The sequence below is a fragment of the Oryctolagus cuniculus genome, chromosome 9 (assembly GCF_964237555.1).
Source record: "Oryctolagus cuniculus chromosome 9, mOryCun1.1, whole genome shotgun sequence".
Lineage (NCBI taxonomy): Eukaryota > Metazoa > Chordata > Mammalia > Lagomorpha > Leporidae > Oryctolagus > Oryctolagus cuniculus.
Genome location: NC_091440.1, coordinates 52629978 through 52650080, shown reverse-complemented (window position 1 = coordinate 52650080; position 20103 = coordinate 52629978). Strand labels below are relative to the sequence as shown.

Here is a 20103-nt window from a genome sequence, read left to right as displayed (position 1 = left end):
TACTTCAAGATCTCCCACTCCTCTCGAGGGTCTGCTTCTGCTTTTCTGGGATATAGGTTTTGGCCTCTCAGCATTTCTCTTGAAAAAGATTACCCTGAAAAACCTTAAAGCAGAGTAAATAGAAGACTATGTCCTCTTGACAGATGGGAAAGACATACTGTGTATTTTTCTAATCCTTTGTGATAGAGGGGAGAAAAAAGTATCTTACTGATCTAAATCCTATTCTGAACAGGTATACTTTTCAACATTCTTAATTGTATAAAAATTAATCTTTGGTTTACCATGACCTCTGTCTTGAGAGATTATCATAGTAACCAGAAAGAATATAGCTGGACATAGCTCAACCTGACTACAGCTCAAGCATGTACAAGAAAATAAGCACTGATATGACCACTGTCACACACACACACACACCCTAACCTGAAAAGAAAACTAAGTGAAGGCAGCAACCATTGATGGATCTAAACCTGATTTGTCCTTTAAAAGCACTAAAGTCTATACTACAAAAATCATCTCCCAACAATATCTGAAGGAGTGTTTTAAGCACTTTAAGATAAGCAGTAAAGATAATTAAACTCCAACAAGTAATGAGAACATGTAGTTATAGTCAGTGTCAAAAGGCTGTGGAAAACAGAATGAAAATATGTTTATATTGGCACAAAATTTTTGAAGTCCATGTCTACCATCTTCATAACACCTATCTTCCATGAACTTTTTGAAGACCCTTTGTGGGGGCTGGCGCTATGGCACAGCGGATTAAAGCCCCAGCCTGCAGCGCCAGGATCCCATATGGGCACCGGTTGGAGTCCCACCTGTTCCACTTCTGATCTAGCTCTCTGCTGTGGCCTGGGAAGGCAGTGGAGGATGGCCCAAGTCCTTGGGCCCCTGCACCCACATGGGAGACCTGGAGAAAGCTCCTGGCACCTGATCAGCTCAGCTCTGGCCATTATGATCATCTAAAGAGAGTACCAGCAGATGGAAGACCTCTCTCTCTCTCTCTCTCTCTCTCTCTCTCCCCGCTGTACCTCTCTCTGTAACTGTTTCAAATAAATAAATCTTAAAAAAAAAAAAAGAAAAGAAAAGAAAAGAAAAAGAAAAAGAAAAAAACCCTTTGTGTATTTGTTTCTATTTACCTTCTATTTGGATAATAGTGAAAATCCTTAGGAAGTTGCAGCTTAAGAGACCCCCTCCTCCCCATCCCTTGCAGAATTTTCTCAGGTTGTCAGGGAACTATGGATCCTCTTCAAGTTTACCTATCACATCACATTCTACCTTAAAGGCATGTACTGTAAACTGCACAACTGACTCATCCTACAGCTATACAGCTGAACAAAAGGAAAGCCTATATTCTCTTTGAAAGGAATTTTCTCCAATAATCTTGCTAAGTATCTGAAGGGATGGGCACAGGGCTTTGACGCAATTCTCCCATCTATCCACTGATTGAGAGAGACAGGGTCCAAACACTTAGATCATCTTCTGTTGCCTTCCCAGGCAGATTAGTAAGGAGCTGGATGGCAAGTGGAGCAGCCAGGACTTAACCGGCTACACCAGGACAGATGGCCCCAAGGCTTAAAGTCTTGAACACAACTCCAAGAATATTGGAAACTACTTGGTATTTTTCCTGTCGGTCCTAGCTTGATGTTTTTCTCTAAAAATTTTTTTCAAAGATTCACGAAAATAAAAAATATTCTGGAAAAAATGCTGTTAGATAGGTAATTATTATTGACAGAAAATAGGTTTAAAGTAAAAATATAGAACACTGACAGAATTGCTGTTTTTGCTTCACCCACTAAGCCACAATGCTGGCCCTGAGAGAAGGTCTTTGAAGACGCCCCTTTGAATAGAACTGTCATTTTCAGAGGAAATTAAAGAGAGATTCCACATAAGCAAAAATGTACATGGATGGTATATATTGGGTCACTTGCAGAAGTAAAGAAAAACTTCAACTTAAGCCTCTGGGAACATGTATCTCCCATGTAATAGAAGAGCTCTCAGAACCAGGTCCATTGGCAGGAAAAAGCAGTTTCTCCTCCTCTCAGGGAGGGAGGGGGATCTTTCTCAGATGCCTGTCAGAATGGCAGCCCACCAGATGGTACTGGACCAACCTGGATCACACACAGTGCCCGGCAACATTAGGAAAATGTGATTCTGGTGGATTAAGCTTCTAAATGTGACCCCTGCTTAATCAAATTTTAATAGTCCTTCCTAGCTGCAGAAATTTTGTTTTATTACTCAGATACCTGGGAAACTCAAACTTATCCAAGTTCTAGGAGTAACATAGCTTGTCATCCAGTAGTTTTGTTTCTACTCTGAAAAATTAACCTTATCACAAGGATATTTCAAGGTGCTCATGTAAAAAATGGAATTAAAAGAGAATGCAGCCGGCGCCGCGGCTCAATAGGCTAATCCTCTGCCTGCGGCACCGGCACACCGGGTTCTAGTCCCGGTCGGGGCGCCGGATTCTGTCCCGGTTGCCCCTCTTCCAGGCCAGCTCTCTGCTGTGGCCCGGGAGTGCAGTGGAGGATGGCCCAAGTACTTGGGCCCTGTACCCCATGGGAGACCAGGAGAAGCACCTGGCTGCTGGCTTCGGATCAGCGCGATGTGCCGGCCGCAGCGTGCCGGCCACGGCGGCCATTGGAGGGTGAACCAACGGCAAAAGAAGACCTTTCTCTCTGTTTCTCTCACTCACTGTCCACTCTGCCTGTCAAAAAAAAAAAAAAAAATAGTGCATATTGTCCACTAATTTTTTGAAGACCTAGACATATTTCAAGACTAACTTTGAGGGTTAATATTCCTAAAGCATGTTTAAGTCATCAGTTATAGCATCAGTACTACTTCCCAAAAAACAAAATTATTGCTTACCACAAAAAGAATCTCAAAGTAAATTCTAAGGCTGAAATCCCAACAGCATATATGACACAAACTCCCCATCCTCCCATAGAACAAGCTATCCATGAATTTTTATTGTTTTCCTCAGAATAACTTTTTCATTAGTCATTAATGTAAATAAAGTTGTATGACAAAGTCTACACCCTACAGTTAATAAAATGCATTTCTACTTCCAGAGCAGGGATAAATGATTGGTCAGCATGAACTTGCTATAATGTTATCCACGTGCCAAATTATCCAGAGGCCTCCTAGGAAAAGCCATGATCCTCCACACACTAATTAAATCAGTCAATGCCGTAATCACACTTTGGATAACTAATCTATTTCAATCCCGATCATTTAATTACCTAATTCTGGTAAATAAATTCCAACCTTAGTCCAAAATAATTAGAGGATTAAGGTTTAAAATCACTGAATGTGAACTGAAATAGATCTATTACAAAGTTCAAGAAAGGTTTGTTCTGTTAAGTCTATTTATCTCAAATTTAAGAATTAAAATGCATTATTATGCAAGTTTTTTAACCCATTCCAATTGATGTGTCCCTTGTAAATAAATTAAATGAATTCCAGCTTATTAGATTTAAAAATCTCTAATAGGGTTGGTTTCTCTGATCATATATAAGTTACACCATCTCTGCTCACCTGGCATTGTTTTAATAACATTTCACATATTACATACATTTCTGTGTCCATGTTGCTCTATAGGACACAGTGGTAGACTATCTCAGTGCTACATTTCCAGTGCTTAAAATATTGTCCAACATGCACTTTATAAACATGTTCTGGAAGAAAAAAAAAAACTTTGTATTAGATCTATTTCAGTTCACACACACTTAATAAAAATGTTCAAATGTGGACTAATGGTTGACTTACAACTTTACTGATGTGCTTTCCCTTACATTTTTAATTATAGTCTAATCATTTCATTAGCAAGAACAAATCACAAAAGAAACAACCACAACTACCACCCAGGCAGCCATCAATTACAAAAATCTTATGTTCTAATGATGGAGAAACATCTTACTTCTGACAAGCCTAAGATGTAGGAGTTCCCATTTTATGGATGAGGAAAAGCAAGAATAAAAGGGGTAAAATAAGATGCTCATGGCCAAACAGAGGATAAATAAGCAGATTCAAAACCCCAGAGCTCTGAATGCTAAAGTCCTAATGCTGATTTGTGAAATATAATTAAGGGACAAAAGCAATTGGTATCAGCATCACAATGCAAGACACACAGCCCACCCATCCAAGAGCTGGGAGAAGCACAGAATTCATAGTTTCTAAACTGAAGATTAGGCTGCCAAAACATGAGACATGGCCCAGTAGAGAAACAAAGTTAAACTATAAATAACTTATCTTTTTGTTACCTGGTCACAGTTAAAGTACCCAACAAAAATTAGTATGCTAAACTATTGTCCTAATTCTATTCCAAATTCAGCCAAAATAATTTTTCTACTGTCCTTCTGTAGATTGCTTCTCCATTGGCTTCCATTTTATATTTTTAATCAGTCCATTTATCCTCAATTTGTATAGGACTAGTCAAACTCATTTGCTGTTTCATGAAATAAACACAATTGATTCTGTTTGCCAGTCATGGTTTCCTAGACGTTTAGTCATCACTTCTACCCACATATTTCACATTTTCCTGGAAAATTGGCAGCCATGTGGATCCTTAATGCTCCTTTCAAGATCTATATTAATAATTTGCTACAAGATAATTTTATCCATAGGGAAACTCATTAAAATCTGCCTCTAAGCCACTATTATGTATCCTGATTTAGATGGCTAGGGTAAAATCAGCCTCACTTTTCGACAATACAAATATCATCTGTTTTTATAAGTGACATCAGAAATCAATAACCATCTTAATTCACAACAAAAAAGGTGTCTTGGAGTAGAGCAACCATGGTGTTTCTAAGCCATGTGACTGGATAAAAAACAAAAGCACTTCAAAAGTTGTAAGATGGAAAATATTTTTAAACAAATTGATTATTGCACTTGTGCCTTTAATTATATATTCAAAGGCCTCTTATTATGGTTGCCTACAAACTTAATCAGTTCCCTAGACAAATGCATTGTTTTCCATACCGCAACATGTTTTGGTAGTATTTTTCAACTTGACAGTTTTACTTACTGTCTTGGAAGCAGTATTAATGTACTGCATCACCATTTCCTTTTTGATACTGTAGTCCTTTTCCCGCAATGGTGCCTTTTTATCTTCATTTAAATTCATATCTTCCTGGAAAACACAATTAAAATGCCTTGTTTTAGAATCTAAGTAGAGCAGCAATTCTACATACACTATGAATGGAGGGGGGAGAAATCAATAATTTGTGACTAAAGCAGCATTAATTGTTTTGGAAAGATTTACGTGCCATTCTGCCTGGAGAAAGGAGAGAGAAAAGTGCTGTGGAGACAGAAGAAAGCATTCTAGATCATTATAACAGGTAAAAAACACTCACTAGAAAAACTTAGAATTCAACAGGCTAGTAAAATTTTGTTCACATCACTATGGATAATTAGACAGCTTCAGATTTCTGCCTTTCGAAAGGTCATTATGATTCACAATGTATTTATTTTATTTTAACAACTGCTGCACCTGAACCTACTGTTGTACCACTTTAAAAAAGCTGTCCCAGGTACCATAAAAAATAAACCAACTGCCTACACCGATACTATCAAAAGGCAAAGCACTCTGTAGTCTTGTCTCCTCCCTCAACCCTAACAAAAATATTGACTAGTTAAAGAACTGAATATCTTAAATCACATAGAAGTTACACTCAGAACAACCAGGTACTACCTAAAACCTAACACTTCTCCACAGGGTCAACCAAAATCAAAGTTTAGACATCCCAGATCTTGATAAAGGCCTAATTTTGACTAAGAGGACAAGCCAGGTATATGCAACATCTATATAGGAACTGCTATCAACTATAGTGCTTCAGAGGCTTTTCTAACAAAGGAAGAGGGAGTCAAAGCCAAGACAGAAATGGCAAATAGGGGCAGCTCAAATGCATTTCCTCCTGATCCTAGCACTGGGTCATTTGTGATAGAGACTATGACACCCAATTTGGGTACAAATACCATATCTACTCAGAAGAGACCTACTAAAATCAGGACTTTGGATCACCAATGCAGCCCAGCAAGATAAGTTTCTTCCAAGTGTTACAGGGTGTTACATCTATCAGATACCACAGTTTATGTTCTTAGCTGACTCAAGGTTTGGGCTACCAAACCCTTCAAGCACTTAGAAGTCTAAATTCCTTTCATCTTAGAAGCTGTTCCACTTGATATACCAATTAAAGTAATTACTAATGTCACTGTTGCTAGTATGTGAACCATTGCTTTTGTTTCATCTTTTTCCTCAAAAAGAGTGGTAGTCAATAAGCCTTGACACCAACTAGGAAGTCTTTCTGGAAATTTACGGAGGCCATTTGTCACCATGACTGAGGTGATGCTACCAGCAAGATACAGGAGTAAAGCATGCTGGGAAATCTACATTTAGTATTGCACGATAAAAAAGTCCTGTGCCATACAAGAGATCCATGTGTTTTTATGAAAGAATCATTATTTAAAACCATACCCTATAATTTTACCCATAAGGAAACTATGGATATAAACCTTTAGTAACATGGAATTAAAATGGGGGAGTATCTTCGAAAAGCTCATGTAAATTGTGTATTACAAAAGAACTACATACAAAGATTATTTTTACATACATAATTTCATTTTATAAGCTTACCTTTTAGTGTCATTTTTCCAAAAATGTTGAGGACCCCCATATGTAAGTTGCTACATATTAAATACTTTGCATGACATGGCTTAATATACACTGAATTTCCCAAGACTTCAACTATTCTCTAGATTACAGTGACACCGAGCTTTTTCTAAGCTTTACCAATATTTGTGCTCCATTTCTGAGATTTATGTGTCCCATGGCAATACTAGGTATGGTTTTTAAATTCCCAAAATAATACACCGGTATCAATTTATACCACACCTCTTGTATTCACAGTGGTTTGAAGCAGAGATTTAATGTGACTTATTATACCTTGCTGAGTAGTCACAGTCAATTGTTGCTACTGAAACACACATAAATTTATTATATAGTAAAATAGGCATTGTGCTGATTTTTAAAATTATGAATGTAAGTAATTTATACAGGTATTTTCTACAAAGATTTTTACTGGAAATAAGCCAGGCACAGAAAAACAAACATCCCATGTTTTCATCTATATGAGAAAGCTTAAGCAGCAGAACCAACAGCTACCAGAAGCCAGAAGAGTGAGATGGATAAAGAAAGGTTGATTAGGGGTAGGTGTTGTGGTGCAGTGAGTTAAGACTCAGCTTGAACATATGAATCTCATATTGGAGTGCCTGGTTAAAGTCCCAGCTGCTCCAGACTTCCAATCCAGCTTCCAGCTAATGTGCCCCAGAAACAGCAATGATGACTCAAGTACTTGTGCTCCTGCCACTCAAGTGGGAGACCTGTATGCAATTCCTGCAGAGAGGGAATATATTCTGAGGTCAGACATCCTTCTCCTGCCCTTGGACATCAGAATTTCAGGTTCTCCTGCTTTCAGACTCAAGCACTTGTATTAGCACAATCCACCCTACCACAGGATCTGACACCTTTGGCGTTGGAGTTGACTTGCACCATTGGCTCCCCCTGTTCTCAGGTCTGCAGACTAGAAATGGACCACCCTACTGGCTTGCCTGTTCTCCAGCTTACAGACAACCAATTATGGAACTTAGTCTATATAATCTAGTGATCCAATTCCCTAAAAAATCCCATCATCCATTTGTCTGTTACATGCTGTTGGTTTTGCCTTCCAGGAGAATCCTAACTGGTACAATAGTATATTTAGAATTAAGGGAAAGACCTGGAATCCTCCCAACTGCTTTTCTCTGGTTAATGTCACCTCTATCATCTAAACATACCACTCACCTTCCTCAATAAAGTGTGATGACAGTCCTTGTGTGAAAACCAAAAGGAAATAAAGAAATGTTACCATAAACCAAGGTTGGAATCGAGTCCACAATATCACAACCTTTTATAGGGCGCCTGCTAGGCACATGAAGTCATCCATAGGGCGTCAACTGCCATGTGTCCCTGAGGAAATGGCATTGGACAGAGTAAATAAAGTTCTAGCATGTACAAAGGGGGAAAAGAAATAAGGGAACAATGGAAAGAAAAAAAAGGAAAGTATGAAGGATGCAAGATTTTTGGAACAGACTGATTTTGTTTTAACTGTAGGGAAACAAGGTTAAAGGAAAAAAAAACATGAGAAGGTGGCACTTAACATCTATGTGTCACAAAGACCTTGGGATATGTATTGTTATGTCCTAGAGATTGCACATCCTGATTTTATGTTACAACTCCAGAGAGAGTAAGCATCTTCTCAAGGCTATCTAAGAAACTGGAGTTGAGGAAGATTAAGGAGGACATATTGTAACCAAGTTATCAAGCTTCTTAGCTTACATTTGTTAAAATTATCATTTTGTCACTCCAGCATTTTAGGCCAGGTTCCTTGGATGCTGACACAGGGGCAGCTACAGATACATTTTGGAGAAGATTTGCTCTGGTTTACTCTTGAGAATAAGATACCAGGGACAAAAACTTTTTTTTTTTTTTTTAAAGATTTATTTGAAAGGCAGGGACCAAACCTTCTCACCTGGTGCTCAGGTGTACCTGGCCTGGTGAAGGGATACCAACAATACTTAATAAACCATTTGAAAAGAACTTGTTTGATATTAAATTAACACTTATTAACAGAACTGAATAAATACAGAAAGCCAGAGATGGCCTAAACAAGTAGTAAGAATAATCAAGGGATTATTCTTCCATTCAAACTTAGGCAGTGATTTTTCTAACAGCCTTTATGTAATATTTTATTGTAATATGTCAATGCTTATTTTTTTAATTAAACATTGTTACTTTTATTCCTTATTGAATGTTTCATCAGTAAGACAATTATATAATATTTCATGGGCAATATGAATGTCTATTTCAGTGGACATAAGAAACAAATATCTACACTTTTTATACAAGAAATTCTTATTAGTTTCTATTTAGCTGGATATATATCTCATTCACAGGTCAGTGCTGTTGCACAGTGGACTAACCCACCGTTTGCAACACCAGCATCCTGTATCAGAGCCCCAGTTCAAGTCCTGGCTAATCTGCTTCTGATCCAGCTCCCTACTAATGTGCCTTGGAAGACAGCAGATGACGGTCCACGTACTTGAGCCCCTAGCATCCATGTGAGAGACCAGGTTGGAGTTCCTGATCCTGACTTTTGCCTGGTCCACATGTTGCTGTTGTGGTCATTTGAGGAGTAAACCAGTAGATGAAAGATATCTGTTACCTAGTTTCAAGTAAGTATTTAAAAAAAAAAAAAAAAAAGTAACAAAATCAAATTTTAGTGTCTGAAGAACATATTGCCAATGTTAAAGTTCTATTTGGGCCAGCGCCATGGCTCACTAGGCTAATCCTCCACCTAGCAGCGCCAGCACACCGGGTTCTAGTCCCGGTCAGGGCGCCGGAGTCTTTCCTGGTTGCCCCTCTTTCAGGCCAGCTCTCTGCTGTGGCCCAGGAGTACAGTGGAGGATGGCCCAAGTGCTTGGGCCCTGCACCCCATGGGAGACCAGGAGAAGCACCTGGCTCCTGCCTTCGGATCAGCGCGGTGCGCCGGCCGCAGCGTGCCAGCTGTGGCGGCCATTGGAGGGTGAACCAACGGCAAAGGAAGACCTTTCTCTCTGTCTCTCTCTCTCACTATCCACTCTGCCTGTAAAAAAAAAAAAAAAAAAAAAAAAAAAAGTTCTATTAACACATTAGGCAACACAATAAATTATGTCATCTGTTACAGCACTCCCTCATTTACTACACATAGTACTACCTTTGTGTGCATGTGTTTGTGTGTGTATTTAGATGATTTTGTGTTGGTAAATTGGGAACTGCAACATCAAAAAATAACTTTGGTTAATTATAGTCTTTTAAAAATATATATTTTATTTGAGAGGTAGAGTTACAGACAGACAGGGAGAGAGGTCTTCCATCCTCTGAGTCATTCCCCAACTGGCCGCACGGCCAAAGCTGGGGAGATCCAAAGCCAGGAGCCAAGAGCTTCCTCCAGGTCTCACATGTGGGTGCAGGGGTTCAAGCATTTGTGCTATCTTCCATTGCTTTCTTAGGCCACCAGCAAAGAGCTAGATAGGAAGAGGAGCAGCCAGGACATGAATCAACACTCCTGTGGGATGCCAGCGCCGCAGGCGGAGGGAGGCTTAGCCTACTACACCACAATACGGGGCCCTAATTACTGTCATATTAGACTCTACACTTAAATTGAGTTATTGTTCTATATTATGGTGTTAATATGACTGGAACTGGGTATAGATATTAAAAATAGAGAATTCTGGGCTGGTGCCGCGGCTCACTAGGCTAATCCTCCGCCTGTGGCACCAGTACCCCGGGTTCTAGTGCCGGTTGGGGCACCGGATTCTGTCCCGGTTGCTCCTCTTCCGGTCCAGCTCTCTGCTGTAGCCCAGGAGGGCAGCGGAGAATAGCCCAAATGTTTGGATCCCTGCACCTGCATGGGAGAGCAAGAGCAAGTAAGTGGCTCCTGGCTTCAGATCGGCGCAGTGCCAGCCGTGGCAGTCATTACGGCAGTGAACCAACGGAAAGAAGACCTCTCTGTCTCTCTCTCACTGAAAAAAAAAGAATTCTAAAAAGATTTAAACTACAATATACGGGAACAGAGCTCTGCCATCAGAAAAGACCAGAGTTACAAAAACCAAATTTAAATGGTATAATAAAGTCAGAAAAATTACTCCAAAGAAAAATGTCAAAAATAAACAAGAGCCTGGCTCTTCTTTATGAGCTTCTTCTTTTTCTCCCTTCACAGAGAACACCTAGAACAAAATCTTGAGATCTGCATGCTATGGCACAGCAGGTAAAGCCACCGCCTGCTGTGCCAGTGTCCCATATGGGCAGAATTTGAGAACCGGCTGCTCCACTTCCAACCTAGCTCTCTGCTATGGCCTGGGAAAGCAGCAGCAGGTGGCCCAAGTCTTGGACCCCTGCACCAGACTGGAAGACCCGGAAGAAGCTCCTGGCTCCGGATCGGCCCAGCTCTGCCCTTTCCAGCCTTTTGAGGAGTAAACCAGCAGATGGAAGATCTCTCTCTGCCTCTGTCTCTGTAACTACGCCTTTCAAATAAATAAATCTTCAAAAAAAAAAATCTGCCATTCTCGCTGGCTCTTTCACCAAGTCTAGACAATAATGGTCAATTTTAAAATACTTGTTAAATAATTAAGGTACAACAAAAGTTCCCAAATAGCATTCGCAAACCTTATTTTGGTATTAATATGAAATGCAGGTAATTTTCTGGGAGCTGGCGCTAACACAACCCCAGCCCAGAACCATGAAGAACCGCTGCTCCCCTAAGATTCTTAATCCTCAGACAACAGAGACAGGAAGAAATTCCGGGTCCAGAGGTAGAATTTTGGCCAAGCTAAGTCCATCAATTTTTCAGGTAAAACTAACAGACTGACAAACTTCAGCGATCTGGAACAAAGTCAGGGTGTGACTGAGCCCTGCCCAGTGGCACCTGGTCAAGAGGTGAATGGGGCTCCAATCTTGACCAAACTTTATTCAACAAGCCGACTTTGTGTTACACTGTATCCACCCAGAGGAACCAAGGCATAACTTGTACAAGGGCATCTGGTGGCTCAGTAGCTTGGACCCACGTCAATCCAGTATTGAGACATTCCATTCCACAGGCTTCTTTGTAAAGGTTGGATTGTGGTCAAAAGTTCCCAGAAACCAGGAAATTACTAGTTTGCTACCGTTATTAGGCACTTGACTCCATTCTAGACAGAAAAGGTATTGATACAAAATGACTATTTTCTACATCTTCTTTGGCAAAAATGAAAGGTGGGGCTGGTGCTGTGGCATAGTGGGTAAAGCTGCTGCCTGCAGTGCCGGCATCCCATATGGGCATCAGTTCAAGTTCCAGCTGTTCCACTTCTGATCCAGCTCTCTGCTATGGCCTGGGAAAGCAGTAGAAGATGGCCCAAATTCCTAGGCCCCTGCACCCATGTGGGAGACCCAGAAGAAGCTCCTGGCTTCAGATCAGCTCAGCACTGGCCATTGCAGCCATCTGGGGAGTAAACCAGAGGATGGAAGATCGATCTCTCTAATTTTTTATTTTTATCTTTTAGAAAGTAAAATGAAATAAAAATAAACTGAAAGGTGAAAAAGGTGTAATACTAATGCCTATGCACATACACGCATCTGGTTAGAACACTGAGTAGCAAATCAAGTAATCAGAGAATGGGCATTTTTTCAACTGAATTATAACTCAATATTTTCACTCATGGATGTGGATTTTTACAAGACAGCATGCTCATTAAATTTACATACATCAAGTTGAGTAGGATAGTTAACACCATGGAGAGTCAGATTAAATTTAATATGATTGAATATTTGGAGAACTAGGTGGATAAATACAATCAGCAAGTTGTTGAAGATGGTCAGGCACAAATTAACTAAGCCAGAAAAGAAAAATTACCAGCAGGCAGAGGCATGACTAGTCACAAAATACATACCAGAAAGACAATATTATAATGAATCAAAACACAAATAGATCAATAAGCATAATATTTGAAGATAAAAATTGGAAGCCCAGCAATAAAAAAAATATTGACTCCTATTAAGTCAATAGAAATAATCTGATTTCAATAGTGTAATGGGTTTTCTTTCAGGGGATAAAGCCAACATAATTCTTCATGGAAGTAATATGTTTGGCTAACATTACATTAGCATGAACACAAACTGGTTAAGTTTCCTAAGAGGTCCATAATGAACCCCTAATTCTATCCTGGAACCTCAGAGTTCAACATCCTAAAAGCACAACATTATTTACGGTTCTAAAATTTTAATTCTGTCTTTTCCATTTTTTAATTCATCTCCCATCTCTCAATGTCAAAAGGTCTCACTGACACTTAATCCCTACATTGCTCCTAATCATTTATCTGACTCTAGAAACAACTAAGCATTGACATCCCCCTGACAAACACAACCCATGAATCAAGTTGACTGTTGCCTTATACTACATGTTACACTCTTTTCATCCTCTTCCTCTTTTTTGAATTGCTTTAAAACTACCTTTCCCTGAATTTTTCCAATTTCTACCCAAGGAAAAGGGAAATGGGTGACAACAGATCGGACAAGGCATTCCCACAAAACCTCCGTCATTGTACCTGGCCAGCCTAAATACACGTTTTTGCTTTATAAGAAGAAATGCTCATGATATACAAGAGTAGAATTGTAAAGAATACTAAGTACTTGAAATAACTGCTGGTAGGAATCTGTAACAATCAATAAACAGAGAATAAACACAAAAGGATCTTTGCTGCTTTTCCTTTCATTCAGACTCCTGGTGACCCTGCAGATATCCCTTACACACTCCACACAATAGTCACAGATTACATCTTATATTATATGCTGAAAACTGTTTCAAAAATCAAATGTGAATGCCTGTAGCATTATGTACACCATTTCCCCACATTAAAAAGCCAGAGTATGTATTGGATAGTGGGTCATCTAGGCTCTTAATGCCTGCAGAAGCTTCAAACAGAACCTTAAAGAGATGGCATTTTATAAAAATACTTTCTGCTACATTATGAAAAAACCTGAAAAACACCTTCCCAGGAAAAGATTAGAGCATTGTTATTCATACTTAAGTACTCTGCGCAATTTTAAACCATTTTTGTCCCCAACATTTACAAGTCTGGGCCAGGAGTCCAGAATTTAATTTTCATCAGAATGATTTTGGCATCATTGGCATTCATTTACATGCCCATTAATGATGGCATGCTGATAGGTGACCTTTCTTGTGTAGCTCTAATTCTCAACAGACAGTGAAAGTGAGAAAATGAGAAAAGATATGAATGCATGAAATCCCTCACATTCATTATTTTAATGTTTTGTATTACTGGGCAGACTGGCAATTACGGCTAATCTCCGTCTACACTTAGGGTCTAAAGTAAAGAGAAATACAGTATTTTACCAATCTTATAAGTTAGAAAGCTGAACTTAATTCAATGGGCTTGTGTTTGGGACAATAAGTTAATTGGATAATATAGCCTTGATTTAATCTTAAAGGAAGATATTCAAAAAATTTAAAAAGTCCCAAGAGAGACTCATTCAAACATCCGTGACAGGCAGGTTTAAGAAATTCCTAAATTTGGGAGATCATGGAAGATATTCAAGAAGAGCAATGTTTGGACTAAGACTGAAAGCATGAATTACAGTTCTCTAGGATTGGCTTGGCAGTATAAACAGGAGTTCATTGTCGTAGCCCAGATAAAAGGTATTAAAAACTTGGACTTAAGCATACGATAAATGAAATCTATAGCAAATAAGGACAGAAAAGTAACTCAGTATGACAAAGTTTCCTTAATGAGACCAAGTATGGCTCCCAGATTGTTGGGTGGACTTCCAATACAGGGAATTGAGGATGGAGAAGGAATTTTAGCTTTTTAAACAATGAGTTCAGTTTTTGATGTGTTAATGGTGTAGCTTTCTTTTTTTTTTTTTTTTAAAGAGTTAAGTTGAGGCAGCTCTTCTATAGATGACACAGCGTAATATCAGATATTCTACAACACAAAAAGGCTCCAATGCCCCAAGAAATATGCACAGAAAAACCAAAGCATGTAAAGACAAGACAGGAGTAGAGAGACCACGGACAAGAAATAAAGGAGACATGGAAAACAAAACGGAAAGAACTAGCCAGAGAGGAGAAACCTCAGGTGAAAAAATGAAGTATCACAGTCCCCAAAAGCAAAAAGAAAAATACTAACAAAGGGAAAGATCAGCAGTGTCACCCATGGAAATTGGCGTCTGATCATTAGAGAGCTGCTTGCAGTTCAAGGGATAAACATCTACAGCAAGAGCCCAAATCAAAAGCTACGGAGAGAAAACAGCCAGAGCAAATTACTATTTGTAGAAGACAGCTTTTGGAGGGGACCAGGTAAAGGATACATGATCTTCTCATGGGCAGGGTTTGAATCTGAGGGAAGATAAGATCTGGGTCAGAGGTAATGTATCTGAAAGATGACCCTTGCAGAAGAATGAAATCAAAAGACAGAGACACAGGACCAAAGGAGACATCCCCAACACAGAAAGACAGGTGTGACTGGGGAGAAGGGAAGATATGGTAGGCAAAATGCCCACAGCAGATGCCACAGCACTCATCTCTAGATCCTGTGAATATGTTATACTGCAGAGTAGAAGGTACTTTGCTGATGCATTAAGGTACTGGGCCTTAAAATCGCAAGATTATCTTGGATTACCTGAGTGAACCCACTCTAATCACATGAGCCCTTAAAAAAGGCAGAACTTGCTCTGGATGGAAGAAGAATGATACAACAGAGAAGAAGTTCTAAGCATGACCTCAACACATCTAGAACACAGGGGCAAACAAAAAGGACAAGAAAGTGCCCTCTGGAAGCTAAGAGCAACCCCTTGGCTGATAGCTAGCAAACAGGGACTTTATTCCCACTACTGCACAGAACGGAATTCTGTCAGCAACCTGAATCAATCTGGACAAAGCCTTCAATGAAAGTCCAGCCACCTCACACTAAATACAGATGAACCAATTGAGACAAACTGGATTTCCAAACTCACAAACTATAGATTCATTAGTGCTAAGCCCCTAAATCCATGATAATTTGTTACAGCAACAAATATAAAACCCTAGGGCCCCAATAACAGGTGAAAAATACACCTTCTTCCTCTTACCAACCCTCTAATCCTGGAGCAGACAGACTCAGTCTACAGAGCAGAAACAGAAAAGGAGGGAGAACAGAAGTCAACTTCACTACCAAAAGCAGCCTCTACTGGAGACTCCAAATGGAGAAAGCTTCAAAGTAGAAAAAGGAGTTTTCTTTGCATGAAAATTAATTTAGTGCTGCAGTATAAGCTGGCACCTGTGATATGGACATCCCTTACAAGCACCAATTCAAGTCCTGGCTGCTCAACTTCCAACCCAACTCCACGCAAATAGCCGGGGAAAGCAGTGGGAGATGGCCCAAATACTCAGGCTCCTGCCATTCAAATGACAGCACCAATGAAGGATTCCAGGCTTCTGGTTTTAGACTGGCCCACCCCCGGGCATTGTTAACTATCTGGGGAGTGAACCAGTAAATGGTAGATCTTTCTCTCTCTCTCGCCCTCTCCAACTTTCAAATAAATCTTCTTAAAAAGTAGTTTATATGAAGACAGAATCTTTGTCTGAAAACAACAGGGCAATCTCTGGGATCTTCCTGGGATTTTATTTATGGCCAAGGAAAAAAGCAAGCTGATAGCACCACTTGGAAAAGGCAACATCTGTGGTAAACAAGGCAGCTTATACCTATCATGTTCACCCCACTCAAAAAACAGCTACACCTATCTATGAGGAGTTCAAGGGTAACCACTGAAATGAACTTCAGAAATCAAAACTGTATTACAGTAATTATCACATATCTAAAATCCATAGAGAAAGCAAAATAGGCATTCAACTAAAGACTCAGCTTTCACCAAAACATAAACAGTAGGGAAAATGCCCTTAAGATGTATAACTAAAAATTCCTAGACTAGACTATTACCCAAAGAACAAGTAAATCAACTTCCTAAGTAAAATAAGTATAAATGTTGAAGTGTTAACACTATACTTCGCATTCATTAAATAATCAAATCAGCACAAGCTTTCAAAGGACTATCTTAACAAGGAAAAAGAGCTATTCTTCAAAAGGAGGCTTCACTTCATGTAAATATTAACACCTTGGATAATGGTAAGTAATATTTCTTTAAAAAGAAAAAAAAATCACACAATTTCAAAAACCAAGGCAGGGCAAAGTTACCACTTATCATTAGTCACTTTGAACGTGAATGGCCTGAACTGTCCAGTTAAAAGACACCAATTGGCTGATTGGGTTAAGGAACAAAACCCATCTATATGCTGCTTACAAGAAACACATCTTTCCAACAAAGATCCATACAGACTGAAAGTGAAAGGCTGGAAAAAGATATACCATGCCAACAGAAATGAAAAAAGAGCGGGCGTAGCCATCTTAATATCGGACAACATAAACTTTACCACAAAAACTGTTAAGAGAGACAAAGAGGGACACTATATCATGATTAAGGGATCAATTCAACAGGAAGATATAACAATTATCAATGTATATGCACCTAACTACAGGGCACCAGTTTATCTAAAAGATTTATTAACGGACTTAAAGGGAGACTTAGACCCCAATACAGTAGTACTGGGGGACTTCAATACTCCACTCACAGAAATAGACAGATCATCCGGTCAGAAGATCAACAAGGATACAGTAGATTTAAACGACACTATAGCCCAAATGGATCTAACAGATATATACAGAACTTTCAATCCTACAGCTAAAGATTTTACATTCTTCTCAGCAGTACATGGAAGCTTCTCTAGGATTGACCACATACTAGGCCATAAAGCAAGTCTGAGCAAATTCAAAAGAATTAGAATCATACCATGCAGCTTCTCAGACCATAAAGGAATGAAGTTGGAAATTAGTAACTCAGGAATCCCTAGAGCATACGCAAACACATGGAGATTGAACAACATGCTCCTGAATGAACAATGGGTCATAGAAGAAATCAAAAGAGAAATCAAAAACTTTCTGGAAGTAAATGAGGATAACAGCACAACATACCAAAACTTATGGGACACAGCAAAAGCAGTGTTAAGAGGAAAGTTTATATCAATAGGTGCCTACATCAAGAAATTGGAAAGACACCAAATAGATGAGCTTTCAATTCACCTCAAGGATCTAGAAAACCTACAGCAAATCAGACCCAAATCTAGTAGGAGAAGAGAAATCATTAAAATCAGAGAAGAAATCAACAGGATTGAATCAAGAAAAACATTACAAAAAATCAGCCAAACGAAGAGCTGGTTTTTTGAAAAAATAAACAAAATTGACACCCCATTGGCCCAACTAACTAAAAAAAGAAGAGAAAAGACCCAAATCAATAAAATCAGAGATGAAAAAGGAAATGTAACAACAGACACCACAGAAATAAAAAGAATCATCAGAAATTACTACAAGGACTTGTATGCCAGCAAACAGGGAAACCTATCAGAAATGGATAGATTCCTGGACACATGCAACCTGCCTAAATTGAACCAGGAAGACATCAAAAACCTAAACAGACCCATAACTGAGACAGAAATTGAAACAGTAATAAAGGCCCTCCCAACAAAGAAAAGCCCAGGACCAGATGGATTCACTGCTGAATTCTACCAGACGTTTAAAGAAGAACTAACTCCAATTCTTCTCAAACTATTCAGAACAATTGAAGAAGAGGGAATCCTCCCAAATTCTTTCTATGAAGCCAGCATCACCTTAATTCCTAAGCCGGGAAAAGATGCAGCACTGAAAGAGAATTACAGACCAATATCCCTGATGAACATAGATGCAAAAATCCTCAATAAAATTCTCGCCAATAGAATGCAACAACACATCAGAAAGATCATCCACCCAGACCAAGTGGGATTTATCCCTGGTATGCAGGGATGGTTTAATGTGCGCAAGACAATCAATGTGATACACCACATTAACAGACTGCAGAAGAAAAACCATATGATTCTCTCAATAGATGCCGAGAAAGCATTTGATAAAATACAACACCCGTTCATGATGAAAACTCTAAGCAAACTGGGTTTGGAAGGAACATTCCTCAATACAATCAAAGCAATCTATGAAAAACCCACAGCCAACATCCTATTGAATGGGGAAAAGTTGGAAGCATTTCCACTGAGATCTGGGACCAGACAGGGATGCCCACTCTCACCACTGCTATTCAATATAGTTCTGGAAGTTCTAGCCAGAGCTATTAGGCAAGAAAAAGTAATTAAAGGGATACAAATTGGGAAGGAAGAACTCAAACTATCCCTCTTTGCAGATGACATGATTCTGTATTTAGGGGACCCAAAGAACTCTACTAAGAGACTATTGGAACTCATAGAAGAGTTTGGAAAAGTAGCAGGGTATAAAATCAATGCACAAAAATCAACAGCCTTTGTATACACAGACAATGCCATGGCTGAGGAAGAACTTCTAAGATCAATCCCATTCACAATAGCTACAAAAACAATCAAATACCTTGGAATAAACTTATCCAAGGACGTTAAAGATCTCTACGATGAAAATTACAAAACCTTAAAGAAAGAAATAGAAGAGGATACCAAGAAATGGAAAAATCTTCCATGCTCATGGATTGGAAGAATCAATATCATCAAAATGTCCATTCTCCCAAAAGCAATTTATAGATTCAATGCAATACCAATCAAGATACCGAAGACCTTCTTCTCAGATCTGGAAAAAAATGGTGCTGAAATTTATATGGAGGCACAAGAGACCTCGAATAGCTAAAGCAATCTTGTACAACAAAAACAAAGCCGGAGGCATCACAATACCAGATTTCAGGACATACTACAGGGCAGTTGTAATTAAAACAGCATGGTACTGGTATAGAAACAGATGGATAGACCAATGGAACAGAATTGAAACACCAGAAACCAACCCAAACATCTACAGCCAACTTATATTTGATCAAGGATCTAAAACTAATTCCTGGAGCAAGGACAGTCTATTCAATAAATGGTGCTGGGAAAATTGGATTTCCATGTGCAGAAGCATGAAGCAAGACCCCTACCTTACACCTTACACAAAAATCCACTCAACATGGATTAAAGACCTAAATCTACGACCTGACACCATCAAGTTACTAGAGAACATTGGAGAAACCCTTCAAGATATTGGCACAGGCAAAGAATTTCTGGAAAAGACCCGGGAGGCACAGGCAGTCAAAGCCAAAATCAACTATTGGGATTGCATCAAATTGAGAAGTTTCTGTGCTGCAAAAGAAACAGTCAGGAGAGTGAAGAGACAACCGACAGAATGGGAAAAAATATTTACAAACTATGCAACAGATAAAGGGTTAATAACCAGAATCTACAAAGAGATCAAGAAACTCCACAAAAACAAAACCAACAACCCACTTAAGAGATGGGCCAAGGACCTCAATAGACATTTTTCAAAAGAGGAAATCCAAATGGCCAACAGGCACATGAAAAAATGTTCAAGGTCATTAGCAATCAGGGAAATGCAAATCAAAACCAC

At 39.2% G+C, this 20103-nt stretch overlaps 1 protein-coding gene across 2 annotated transcripts in view; it reads right to left on the bottom strand.

The window, feature by feature from the left end:
* The window catches only part of DIAPH3 (diaphanous related formin 3), a 556480-nt gene that overhangs the window by 462261 nt on the left and 74116 nt on the right, over window positions 1–20103 (bottom strand). For both annotated transcript variants that reach the window (XM_051850009.2, XM_051850008.2), the window contains one exon: window positions 5024–5128. In XM_051850009.2, coding sequence (XP_051705969.2) covers window positions 5024–5128 — 105 coding nt within the window. The remainder of the gene's footprint in view (window positions 1–5023; window positions 5129–20103) is intronic.